At 47.3% G+C, this 14,120-nt stretch overlaps 1 protein-coding gene across 1 annotated transcript in view; it reads left to right on the plus strand.

Moving 5' to 3' along the window:
* LOC136573458 (vomeronasal type-2 receptor 26-like) overlaps positions 1 to 10,780 on the plus strand; it is a 67,143-nt gene extending 56,363 nt beyond the window's left edge. The window contains exon 5 of the mRNA XM_066574748.1: positions 9,876 to 10,780. Within this exon, the coding sequence (XP_066430845.1) occupies positions 9,876 to 10,780 (905 nt within the window). The remainder of the gene's footprint in view (positions 1 to 9,875) is intronic.
* Positions 10,781 to 14,120: the final 3,340 nt, after the last annotated feature.

Raw genomic sequence — 14,120 nt, forward strand, 5'->3', positions numbered from 1 at the left:
GACACTCCGCTGCCACTTCTCCTGGGTTACATGCTGACCAACCCCCCCCCCCCCCCCCGCACTACCCAGTGTCCACAGCGCACACCAAACTGTTCCTGCCCAGCCTTCAGCTGCCCTCATGCCACGCCACACTCATGTCTATTTATAAGTGCGTCTGCCATGAGGAGGAACCGCAGGCACACACTGCAGAGGGTTGGCACGGCTAGGCAGCGACCCTCTTTAAATGGGGCGGGGCGATAGTCCACAATGCTGTACATAAGCAATGAGAAATCCAATCCTGTGCCACCTCCTTCTGGAGCTGCACACGTGGGCATAGCAATGGGGAACCTATGTGCCACACACTATTCATTCTGTCAAGGTGTCTGCATGCCCCAGTCAGACCGCGTTTTTTTATAAATAGTCACAGGCAGGTACAACTCCGCAATGGGAATTCCGTGTGCACCCACGGCATGGGTGGCTCCCTGGAACCCACCGGCTGTACATAAATGTATCCCATTGCAGTGTCCTGGACAGCAGAGCTAACGTCAGATTAAATGCAGGTGGGCTTCAGCCCACACTGCATGCCCCAACCGGAGCAGGGTTTTTAATTCATAGACACAGGCAGGTACAACTCACTATTGTGAAGTCCCTGTGGACCGACAGCATGGGTGGGTGCCAGGAAGCCACCGGCGGTACATAAATATATCCCATTGCATTGCCCATCACAGCTGAGGTAATAAATTCATGTTTGATGCAGGTGGGCTTCGGCCCACACTGCATGCCGCAGTCAGACTGGGGTTCTTTAGAAGTGGACACATGTAGTTACAACTCCCTGTGGACCCACAGCATGGGTGGCTCCCTGGAACCCACCGGCGGTACATAGATATATCCCATTGCATATCACCGCTGAGGTAATAAATTCATGTTTAATGCAGGTGGGCTTCGGCCCACACTGCATGCCCCAGTCAGACTGGGGTTCTTTAGAAATGGACACATGCAGTTACAACTCCCTGTGGACCCACAGCATGGGTGGGTGCCAGGAAACCACTGGCGGTACATAAATACATCCCATTGCAGTGCCCAACACAGCTGATGTAACGTCAGCTGTAATGCAGGTGGGCTAAAAATTAATTGGATTACACTGTAGGCGAGGGCCCCCAAAAATTGGTGTATCAACAGTACTAATGTACCTCAGAAAAATTGCCCATGCCAGAGGTTCTCATGAGAAATATCTAGAGACCTGGAGCCCTTGGCATGCTATCAGGGTAACCCTGTGACTAAATTATAGGCCCCCCTGGGCGCCTTGGGAAGGATACCCGGTCACCCATACCTCTGCAGAACCTTGACTCAGGATCTACCCTCCTATTATATTATATGGCGACCCCCCGAGTTAGCCCTCACGATCTGTGGGCTGCTCCCCTAGCCGTTCCAATCCTCTTAGAGCGGGCTCTCACTATACACAAAGACAAACGAAACACGAGACACCACCCCTCCCCCCCCTACTCCCACCCCCCCAACTTTCCCACTTTGTTCTGTTACCTAATGTACCCGTACCCCAGGTTCGTAGTTAATTGATAGTTTCTGGAGGCATCTCGTACGGGGCAGCCCCCTGTATGGCGATCTCCCTCCCCAAGTGGCTTTTGCTACTTTATTGCTGCTTTCGTCTCTAATCTAAAACGGAATGATTTGCATTTCATGTGATCATTTTACGTTTATGTAATCCTTCTTTACATGCTTCTGGAGACGTTGATCTATATTCTGTCTGTTGATTGTTAAAAACTCAAAATGTCAATAAAAATTTGATTTAAAAAAAAAAAGAAAAATTGCCCATGCCCAACCAAGAGGGCAGGTGAAATCCATTAATCGCTTTGGTTAATGTGGCTTAATTGGTAACTAGGCCTGGAGGCAGCCCAGTTAAAATAAAAATTGGTTCAGGTGAAAGTTTCAACGCTTTAATGAGCATTGAAACGTATAAAAATTGTTTAGAAAAATTATATGACTGAGCCTTGTGGGCCTAAGAAAAATTGCCCGTTCGGCGTGATTATGTGAGGTTTCAGGAGGAGGAGCAGGAGGAGGAGGAGGAATATTATACACAGATTGATGAAGCGAAAAGGTCCCCGTTTTTGATGGGGATAGAGAACGATGCTTCCATCCGCGGGTGCAGCCTACGTATTGCTTAGGTATCGCTGCTGTCCGCTGGTGGAGAAGAGAAGTCTGGGGAAATCCAGGCTTTGTTCATCTTGATGAGTGTTAGCCTGTCGGTACTGTCGGTTGACAGGCGGGTACGCTTATCTGTGATGATTCCCCCAGCCGCACTAAACACCCTCTCTGATAAGACGCTAGCCGCAGGACAAGCAAGCACCTCTAGGGCATACAGCGCGAGTTCAGGCCACGTGTCCAGCTTCGACATCCAGTAGTTGTAGGGGGCAGAGGCGTCACGGAGGACGGTCGTGCGATCGGCTACGTACTCCCTCACCATCCTTTTACAGTCTGGGGAAATCCAGGCTTTGTTCATCTTGATGAGTGTTAGCCTGTCGGTACTGTCGGTTGACAGGCGGGTACGCTTATCTGTGATGATTCCCCCAGCCGCACTAAACACCCTCTCTGATAAGACGCTAGCCGCAGGACAAGCAAGCACCTTTAGGGCATACAGCGCGAGTTCAGGCCACGTGTCCAGCTTCGACACCCAGTAGTTGTAGGGGGCAGAGGCGTCACGGAGGACGGTCGTGCGATCGGCTACGTACTCCCTCACCATCCTTTTACAGGCTCCCGTCGACTCAGCCGTGACTGGGGAGCGGTGACACAGTCTTGCTGAGGAGCCGTAAAGCTGTCAAGGGCCTTAAAGAGTGTTGCCCTGCTTGTGCTGTACATGCTGCCTGATCTCCGCGCCTCCCCTGCTACCTGGCCCTCGGAACTGCGCCTTCGGCCACTAGCGCTGTCGTATGGGAATTTTACCATCAGTTTGTCCGCCAGGGTCCTGTGGTATAGCAACACTCTTGAACTCCTTTCCTCTTTGGGTATGAGAGTGGAAAGGTTCTCCTTATACCGTGGGTCAAGCAGTGTGTACACCCAGTAATCCGTAGTGGCCAGAATGCGTGTAACGCGAGGGTCATGAGAAAGGCATCCTAACATGAAGTCAGCCATGTGTGCCAGGGTATCTGTACGCAACACATGGCTGTCCTCACTAGGAAGATCACTTTCAGGATCCTCCTCCTCCTCCTCAGGCCATACACGCTGAAAGGATGACAGGCCAGCAGCATGTGTACCCTCACCAGTGGGCCATGCTGTCTCTTCCCCCTCCTCCTCATCTTCCTCCTCCTCCTCCTTACCGCGCTGAGATATAGACAGGAGGGTGCTCTGACTATCCAGCGACATACTGTCTTCCCCCGGCTCTGTTTCCGAGCGCAAAGCGTCTGCCTTTATGCTTTGCAGGGAACTTCTCAAGAGGCATAGCAGAGGAATGGTGACGCTAATGATTGCAGCATCGCCGCTCACCACCTGTGTAGACTCCTCAAACTTTCCAAGGACCTGGCAGATGTCTGCCAATCAGGCCCACTTTTCTGAAAAGCATTGAGGAGGCTGACTCCCACTGCGCCGCCCATGTTGGAGTTGGTATTCCACTATAGCTCTACGCTGCTCATAGAGCCTGGCCAACATGTGGAGCGTAGAGTTCCACCGTGTGGGCACGTCGCACAGCAGTCGGTGCACTGGCAGATTAAATCGATGTTGCAGGGTGGCAGCGTCCGTGTGGGACTTGCGGAAATGTGCGCAGAGCCGGCGCACCTTTCCGAGCAGGTCTGACAAGCGTGGGTAGCTTTTCAGAAAGCGCTGAACCACCAAATTAAAGACGTGGGCCAGGCATGGTACGTGCGTGAGGCTGCCGAGCTGCAGAGCCGCCACCAGGTTACGGCCGTTGTCACACACGACCATGCCCGGTTGGAGGCTCAGCGGCGCAAGCCAGCGGTCGGTCTGCTCTGTCAGACCTTGCAGCAGTTCGTGGGCCGTGTGCCTCTTATCTCCTAAGCTGAGTAGTTTCAGCACGCCCTGCTGACGCTTGCCCACCGCTGTGCTGCCACGCCGCGCGACACCGACTGCTGGCGACGTGCTGCTGCTGCTGACACATCTTGATTGCGAGACACAGGTTGCGTTGGAGGAGGAGGAGGAGGAGGGTGCTTTAGTGGAGGAAGCATACACTGCCGCAGATACCACCAGCGAGCTGTGGCCCGCAATTCTGGGGGTGGGTAGGACGTGAGCGGTCCCAGGCTCTGACTCTGTCCCAGCCTCCACTAAATTCACCCAATGTGCCGTCAGGGAGATATAGTGGCCCTGCCCACCTGTGCTTGTCCACGTGTCCGTTGTTAAGTGGACCTTGGCAGTAACCGCGTTGGTGAGGGCGCGTACAATGTTGCGGGAGACGTGGTCGTGCAGGGCTGGGACGGCACATCGGGAAAAATAGTGGCGACTGGGAACTGAGTAGCGCGGGGCCGCCGCCGCCATCATACTTTTGAAGGGCTCCGTTTCCACAACCCTATACGGCAGCATCTCCAGGCTGATAAATTTGGCTACTTGCACGTTTAACACTTGAGCGTGCGGGTGCGTGGCGGCGTACTTGCGCTTGCGCTCAAACAGTTGCGCTAGCGACGGCTGGACGCTGCGCTGACAGACATTGCTGGATGGGGCCGAGGACAGCGGAGGTGAGGATGTGGGTGCAGGCCAGGAGACAGTAGTGCCTGTGTCCTCAGAGCGGGGTTGGATCTCAGTGGCAGGTTGGGGCACAGGGGGAGAGGCAGCGGTGCAAACCGGAGGCGGTGAACGGCCTTCGTCCCACCTTGTGGGGTGCTTGGCCATCATATGTCTGCGCATGCTGGTGGTGGTGAGGCTGGTGGTGGTGGCTCCCCGGCTGATCTTGGCGCGACAGAGGTTGCACACCACTGTTCGTCGGTCGTCTGCACTCTCAGTGAAAAATTGCCAGACCTTTGAGAACCTCGGCCTCTGCAGGGTGGCATGGCGCGAGGGGGCGCTTTGGGAAACAGTTGGTGGATTATTCGGTCTGGCCCTGCCTCTACCCCTGGACACCGCACTGCCTTTTGCAACCTGCCCTGCTGCTGCCCTTGCCTCCCCCTCTGAAGACCTGTCCTCAGTAGGCGTAGCAGACCAGGTGGGGTCAGTCACCTCATTGTCCTGCTGCTCTTCCTCTGAATCCTCTGTGCGCTCCTCCCTCGGACTTACTGCCCTTACTACTACCTCACTGATAGACAACTGTGTCTCATCGTCATCGGCCTCCTCACCCACTGAAAGCTCTTGAGACAGTTGCCGGAAGTCCCCAGCCTCATCCCCCGGATCCCGGGAACTTTCCAATGGTTGGGCATCAGTCACGATAAACTCCTCTGGTGGGAGAGGAACCACTGCTGCCCAATCTGAGCAGGGGCCCGAGAACAGTTCCTGGGAGTCTGCCCGCTCCTCAGAATGTCTCATTTTCATGGAGTGAGGAGGCTGGGAGGAAGGAGGAGCAGCAGCCAGAGGATTCTGAGTTGCAGCAGTGGACGGCGCAGAACTGTGGGTGGATGATAGGTTGCTGGAAGCACTTTCTGCCATCCACGACAGGACCTGCTCACACTGCTCATTTTCTAATAAAGGTCTACCACGTAGACCCATTAAATATGCGATGAATGTGGGGACGCCAGAAACGTGCCTCTCTCCTAATCCCGCAGCAGTCGGCTGCGATACACCTGGATCAGGAGCTCGGCCTGTGCCCACACCCGGACTAGGGCCTCCGCGTCCTCGGCCGCGCCCACGTCCTCTAGGCCTACCCCTATCCCTCAGCATGCTGTATTACCAGTAATGCGGAAACAGAACGCTGAAATTAAATGTGCCGCTTATTGGCCTGTGGTTGGAGGCTGACTTCGCTTACGGAACGCCAGGAAATAATTTGGCGCAAGCCTGCTGTAACACTTAGCTGGCTGCGTATGATTTTGTAGAACTACTACACCCAGCACACACAGACCCAGAACACTGAGCACAGTGACAGGCAGGCCAAATAGATTTTTTGCCCAATATTTTTTAGAAAAGGCCCACTGCCTATATTCAATCAATAATATGTCTTCTGTCCCTTCCTCCACACTTCTGTCCCTGGACTATGTCACAGAACTGCAGAGTGTTGCACTGTTAACTGCAACACAGCGGTGATTTCAGAGCCCAGACAGAGCCAGGAAATAATTTGGCACAAGCCTGCTGTAACACTTAGCTGGCTGCGTATGATTTTGTAGAACTACTACACCCAGCACACACAGACCCAGACACTGAGCACAGTGACAGGCAGGCCAAATAGATTTTTTGCCCAATATTTTTTAGAAAAGGCCCACTGCCTATATTCAATCAATAATATGTCTTCTGTCCCTGGAGTATTACTGCCGGGCGCAATGCTCTGCACGGCCGATATACCAAAAAAAAAAAAAAGTGCAACACTGCAAAAAGCAGCCTCCACAGTACTGCACACGGTTAGATGTGGCCCTAAGAAGGACCGTTGGGGTTCTTGAAGCCTACAATAACTCCTAACACTCTCCCTATAGCAGCTCCAACACGATAGCACTTTCCCTCAGCTATGTCAGAACGCATCTGTGGCGAGCCGCGGGAGGGGCCGATTTTTATACTCTGGTGACACCTGATCTCGCCAGCCACTCACTGCAGGGGGGTGGTATAGGGCTTGAATGTCGCAGGGGGAAGTTGTAATGCCTTCCCTGTCTTTCAATTGGCCAGAAAAGCGCGCTAACGTCTCAGAGATGAAAGTGAAAGTAACCCGAACATCGCGTGGTACTCGTTACGAGTAACGAGCATCTCGAACACGCTAATACTCGAACGAGTATCAAGCTCGGACGAGTACATTCGCTCATCTCTAATAGGCACTTATGATAGTTGCCTGTTGGGTTTTGGCAAGATTAATTCGGAGAGTCAAGAGTCGTTCATTGATGCTGATAGGTGTTTCAGATAGATACTTCCCCAGGTTATTTTTTATTCCAAAGCCAACCCTGTGAATTCTACGTTCTTGTTCAGGCATGCCGTCCCAAAAAGAGGTGTAGCATCCTTTTTCTTCCTTCAGCTGTCCCTCTCCTGCTCTCTGGGTTTCTTGAAGTGCTGCTATATCGATGTTAAAGCACCTCAGCAGGTATGAAAGTTTTATCTCTACATATGAAATTCCAGATTGAAGTCTTTTGGTAGCTAGGATCATCTCTCTTAGGAAACATGCAGCCTTAGCTAAGCAGTTGATATCCGATATTGGTTCTCTTTCTTTTGCTATATCCCATGCTGCACCATCCACCTCACTGTGGAGGCTGTCTGTATAATTATTTTCTTCCTATGGAGAGCTGCTTCCTCTCTTTCTTGTTGTGCAGTGGGCACCCTTTCATCTATCCGGGCCTGGGAGACTGTAGTATCATCTCTGCCTCTCCCCATGTTCTTGCTCTCACTGTTGCTAGTTTCCTCTTGCCCTCTTTGTGGTGTTCTTGGTGTAATATCCTCTGAGGGGCTTTGTGTGTGAGCGGCTACACCTGTCTCTATCTTGCTCTTTATTCACCTATCTTTCCTCCTATTTCTTCTATCTGTATGTTATACACACCTTCATGTGAGGGACTCTGCATTGCTGCTGTTCCTTTATTTCCCCTCTCTCCTTTCCCCTCTTTGTGGCAGCCAACTATCGTCCAACCTCTTGCAGTGCTGCAGGTGCCATTTTCTTTATCAGGGTCTAGGCTTAAGACTCGCTCTCTCTCTCTCTCTTCTTTTCTTCACTTCCCCAGCTTTTTCCTTGTGCAGTAGGTGAGATTGGGAAGCTTGCTTACCTTGCTCTCACTGTGGGGTATCCCTTGAGCCCACTGCCTCCACGATCTCCAGTTGCTCTGTGCCTGCAGTCGGCACATCCATCTTTCCTCCTGCATCTTGCACTGGGAAAAACTCTGTTAGTCTCCGCGGCTGCTTCTTTAGCAATTATTTCCTCTCCATCTTTTCCTCTTCTTCTTCTTTCTCGTAAGTCCAAATTCTTCTTTTCTCCCTGCTTGTTTCTGCCTTGTAAAGGTTTTTTTCAGTGGAGCTCAGTCTTCTGCATTATTCTCACCTCCCTCCAGGCCGCGCCCCCTATTCATGTTTCCTCTTTGACAACAAGGTGGTGACGCTTCTGGATACAGTAGTCCAGTCAGAGAAGAGAGAGGCAGAATATATTTAGGGCACGTTTTCTAGCTCCCTCCCCATGTGGGGTGAGCAGAGTGGGTCCTAAATAGGGCTTCTCAGTCATGAATATAGATGCAGAACTGCTCAGCTGCCTTGTACCCTGAGATAGTGCAGCATCCGAGGAGCGGGCCCACAGCCAAGGAAACAGCAGGGTAGATAAATGCCTTGTCACAGGGCTCAACCATCTCTGTCCCTGGGGTTAGCTCTGAACCAGACGAAGGCACTGCTGAGGGAGATCACATGGTTAGTAACCAGAGGTTACATGTAGACCATTTGTCACTCTTGATGCAACCATTCTGTCCTCTGTGGCGGATCTTCCAGATGTAGTAAGGTATCACCCTATTATTTGTAGTATGTAAGTTCGTTGGAGTTATTGTTTCCATCAACTGATTACTATGTAAACGTGGCTCTGTAATTTTTGTATTTTTTGTCTTTCTGTATTCTCCCCGTCTATGTAAGCGCTGCAGAATATGTTGGCGCTATACAAATAAAGTTTATTATTATTATTATGTAATCCCACACAGGGTAACTTCTGAACAAGATAGGTCGATACTGTCCGATTCTGTCTGTTTACTGAATCTCTCAAACTTAGTTCCAAATAAACAGTCTTTATACAGAAAACAAGTCATAGTGGTGTACCCGGGAGGATTATTGGGGCATTTGCAAAATCTAAAGGCTGTTATCGATAAGATTTATCTCCTAGCAAATTATCTCTCTACCGGCAAACATGCTCTCTCTCTCTCCTTCTAGCTATGAAGTGGCTTATCTATTTCTCAGCGTTCAGCAGAAGCATCGAGGACTCCTGGGTTGAATGGGCCCATGCTAGGCATAAAGAGGTTGCTTAGCTTCCTTCATGACTCCACACACAGACCAACTTGTCTCTTCCTCTCATGTATCTGAGTTCCAGAACATCCAGAATCTCCTCTCTCTCTTGAATCTCCAGCAAACACATATATCTATCCATATCACGTGCACACAAATAATATATACATAACGATTCATTTTCCAGACAGGACAGAACATTCCCAACATTAACCCTTTTAGTCCTGCAGACATTCAATACACATAAATCTAATGCATTCTGTAAACAAGACACTGACAAGACAATGACACAAGACAGACATAGAATATTATGGAGAGGCCCAACTAACTCTGTGCCACTACAATAGATCAACTGAATCTATAGCTAGCACCCATGTGCCAGTCTGTGGCTAGGGGCTTCCAGATTTCACAGTCCTGCCGTCGTCGTCACTCGCTGATCACCATGTTATAACCTGGGTATCTCCTGCATATAATTATATATTCACAGCTGGTATAAGTTAGGCAACTTCCTCTATATTGTGATATGTACTGTGCTAGTATAACCTGGGTATCTCCTGTATATGATGTCACACTTTATATACAATTAAAAAACGCACAAATACCTGCATGCGGTATTATTTAAATCCACATGCCATTTTCAATAGAGTATGCCGTTTCTTGAAAATACATGCAGTATTTTGACATATTTTTTAAATTGTGGTTCAAAAATGCAACAAAAACATGAAAACAGCCTAAAGGACTACAAATAACTTTTCACGTTGTCCGGGAAATGAGTCATCTTGGGAAAGCTTATGCCAAAGGATAGATGGATAGATAGATAGATGTAACATTTAATGTGTTATGAAATATTCCTACAGATGCTGAGAACTGTATTAAATGCCAAAGTGATGAATGGCCAAATGAGAAGAGAGACCGATGTCTGCCCAAAGTTGTGGAATTCATCTCTTACCAGAATGACACAATGGCTTCTGTATTTTCCGGCATCTCGGTCTTCGGATGTCTTGTGACCAGCTTCACATTTGGAATATTTATTTTCTACCAGGACACTCCTATTGTTAAAGCTAATAACCGGAACCTGAGTTATCTCCTTCTGGTCTCCATCATCCTCAGCTTCCTCTCGGTCTTCTTGTTTCTTGGTCGTCCCAGTGATGTAACTTGTAGATTACGGGAAACTAGTTTTGGGATTTTTTTCTCAATAGCCGTCTCTTCACTTCTCGCCAAGACTACTATGGTTTGTGTTGCTTTTAAGTCCACCAAGCCTGGAAGCCCTTGGAGAAAATGGTTGAATGTGAAGCTGCCCTATACCATAGTGCTGTTGTGCTCATCTATTCAAGTTGTCATCTGTGTTATCTGGTTGTCTATTTTCCCCCCATTCCAGGACCTGGACACTCAGTCTTATCCTGGGAAGATCATTATTCAGTGTAATGAAGGATCAAATATCTGCTTCTACTCCATGTTGGGTTATATGGGGCTCCTGGCAGCGGTGAGCTTTGTTCTGGCTTTCATGGTGAGGACATTACCGGACAGTTTTAATGAGGCCAAGTACATCACCTTCAGCATGCTGCTGTTCTGCAGTGTCTGGATCTCCATGATCCCGGCTTATCTGAGTACCAGAGGGAAATATATGGTGGTGGTGGAGATATTTGCAGTAATGGCATCTAGTGCTGGACTTTTAGGTTGTGTATTTCTCCCAAAATGTTTTGTCATTTTGTTCAAATCTGAAATGAATATAAAAATTGATCTGCGGGGGAAAAGGAAGTAATGTTAGCAAAATATTACAACCTAATAATATAAAGTAGTATAGTATGTACATATCTCGTCAAACCACCCATTCCCAGGACATGTACCTACCCACTTATCATATCTCGTCAAAGTATTTCCTCGCTCCATGTAATAGTGCAGGGGGCCCCACCCTTAAGTACAGCTGATCAGTCCACCCCCATTCCTGGAGTAGTGAGGGCCCAACCTATCACTCAATGAGTTTCTCCTGACACAGGAGTTATTCATTTTTCCACACTTGAGCCTTCCTTATTCTTTACGCCACTATCAATTGTTATTATATTAGCAGCCAACTAAAAGTTTACACAGAACGCTATTAAAGTGTTTAAAGTCTTTGTTGAACAATCACAAGTATACAACAGAGCTCTTCTATCTCAAATCTATGCCAGACTAATCCACTCCTCTTATCATACTCCATGATCATATATCTCCTACTGGGACACAGATATTGGAAGTTTCCTTTACTGAAGATGGTTGGTCTTAGATCTGGGCATCAACTAAACAAGCTCCTGCAATATACTCATGTTAGAAACCTCCTTTATAGTACTATTCTCTTGGTGTCTAGTGCCAACCCGAATGCCCCCACTGTGCCAGGATACCCTTCAAATTGCTTTTGTGGTTTTCAACCTCCAGGTGACATGATACACATTTGGTCGTCCTGTCCCCGAGTCAAACAACTATGGATAAGAGTCTACTTATTAATTTATTTGGTTACATATTGCAATATGCGAAAGGCTCCATATTACATAAAAACATCACAAATATCTCTCCAGAATAAAGAAAATTGATTTCTTTTTCCTAACAACAAAACAGACAATTGTCCAGTCTTGGACTTTTCAGAAATAAAAAAGATGATTAAACTGCTATTTAATAAACAAAGACTGACTTCAATAATTCTTGATTGCCACTAGGCGTTTCTGAGAGTCTGGACACCATGGCTATATGTTCCCTTCAAAAAACATCGAATTAATTTTCCTATAAATTGCTGCACTAGTAAAACTGACAATACTTTGTGTATTTTGTTTAGAATTGTGAATTTGCAGAAGATAAAACCTCATCCTCCCTTTTACTTCCCTTTATTCCCCATCCCTTTAATAATTGTAGGCTAGGAGTTAGGCCCTGACCTGGCCATTTTTAGATGGGTGACCCCATAATGGGGGCAGAGATATAAAATAAAAAGAAACACATCTATTAGAAGCCCTAAAATCACCTATTACTGTTTATATTTTCTTGTTATATTATATTTGCATTGGTATATAATATACCATCCATGTTCAGTTATTACTGCACTCTGTACAATGTAAAATAAATAAATACTAATGTAAAAAATTGGCAAACAAACAGGCTATTCAGCGGTAACCAACAATAAGGTAATTGGAAACCACTCCCTCTGCGAATTTTGCTCAGTAGGCCAAACCGATTTGATTCCACACCCTTGCGGGGCAATTGAATCTTGTTGGATCTTCTGGTAAACCAATCCGGAATGTAGAAGCATTGTCCCTGTGGTACAAAGCTTTAGCTCTTCTCAAACAGGTAGCTGTCCTCAAATTCCAGGCTCACACCAAGGAAGTGACTCTAGAGGCCATAGGAAAGCGAAAGGTGAATGCAGAAGCCCTACTTCCACTGGATACAGCATACATCAATCTGGTTGCAACTGATTTAGGTTTAGATATCACTTTGTTGTCCCTTTTGCAGGATACAGCCCCTAAAGGTGAAAAGGGACATGGAACTGGATGAGAAGGGAGGATGGAGGAACTGTAAACACCTATGCCTTCCTGGAATGCTCTATCCAATGATATATTTGAGTCACGGACCAACTTAAAAGTCAAAGGAGTTGATGTGTAATGTAGTGTCTTTTGCTTGAATTACCCCAGGGCTCAACAGTGTTGTGACTAGGTTTGTGCAGGGATGCATGGTTTGCACCAGACAAACTCCTCGCTGTTATTCCACAGTCATTCAATGCATGCCAGCGACTGCAGATTGGCTATATACAGCTACCTAAGATAGGTGCTTTGGAGTTTGTGTTGGTTTACATAGACCTCTTCTAAGGTTAGCTAAAGGAGTGGCTTGTAAAATAAAAATGAAAACAAAAAGGCCAAAGCTAAGACTATGGTTAGGCAATTGTTGAAATAATTTGTATACATAGTACGCCAGAAGTCATAGAAAGCCGCAGAGGTACACATTTTATTGATTCCATAAAACGTTTTCTTTGATAGGGCGCCTATAACACGCCTATACATTCTCCATGTCCAGCATGAGGACCTCGCCTCCCACGTGAATGCCTCACATCAGCAATTAACTGTCACTCATAAATGTGTATTTTCCTGGATTCCAGATCCCTACTCAAAAAAGAGGTGGCATAGTTTGCTTCTAGAGGACTGGGTTGTCCTCAAAAGATGTGTCAGAAAAGGTTTGAAAACAAGATTTGATGGTCCACACCAGATCTAGTTGACAACTGCCACTTCTGTCAAGTTGGAAGGAAAAGAGACCAGGTTACATGTAGCCATTGGAAAAAAGGTTTTGTCTCCAGAGCCTGATGAATGCTTGGAAGGTTGTTTCTGCTGTTATGGACAATCCTCGGTATAAAGGGACTGTATGATGTGCTAAATGAACATTGCAACAATATGTTATTAAGAATTGTGAGATTATTGTGAAGACTTGATAGATCAGAGAAACATAAAAACTGTTGGAAATGTTGGAAATGCAAATAGCAGTCCCCTTAATTCCCCATAATTCCATCAGAACTCCAACATATAGTCTGTAACAATGTTAAATTCACGCAGGTGAAAAGAAAAAGCCAGGTCAACGAGTGCCCACTCCAAGTTGGTGTTTGGTGCCAGGACCCTTGGCTTATTCTCAATCGGTCCATGCCCAATGGGGAAGGCAGAATCAGTCACATACCTTTTACCTTATGTGTGTGCTCTCTCTCCTTCCACAACTGTTCATGTGTTTAGGTCAAATAAGAGATAACCGTAGTGAGGGCAGTGACCAAAGCCAATATACCTATGAAATGGGGATTTAATACTAATGATCACACATATATGAGTATACTCAAACACATCCTTTTTAGAAGAGCAGCAGACAATAATCTGACACTGAATGGTAAACCTCATGTTAGCACACTGTTCACTTACCCAATGATTATGCAGATATGGGAGACAATAGTAGTGGGAAGAGATTATTTAGATGATCATATATTTGCACTGTTTTATAGCCCTTTTACAATGGGCGACAGTCGGCTAAATGACTGTGCAAGCGCTGACAATAAAAGGATAAAATAGGTCAGCACTTCCCAATAGAAATCCATAGATGCACATTAAACC

Source organism: Eleutherodactylus coqui, chromosome 7, assembly GCF_035609145.1.
Source record: "Eleutherodactylus coqui strain aEleCoq1 chromosome 7, aEleCoq1.hap1, whole genome shotgun sequence".
Lineage (NCBI taxonomy): Eukaryota > Metazoa > Chordata > Amphibia > Anura > Eleutherodactylidae > Eleutherodactylus > Eleutherodactylus coqui.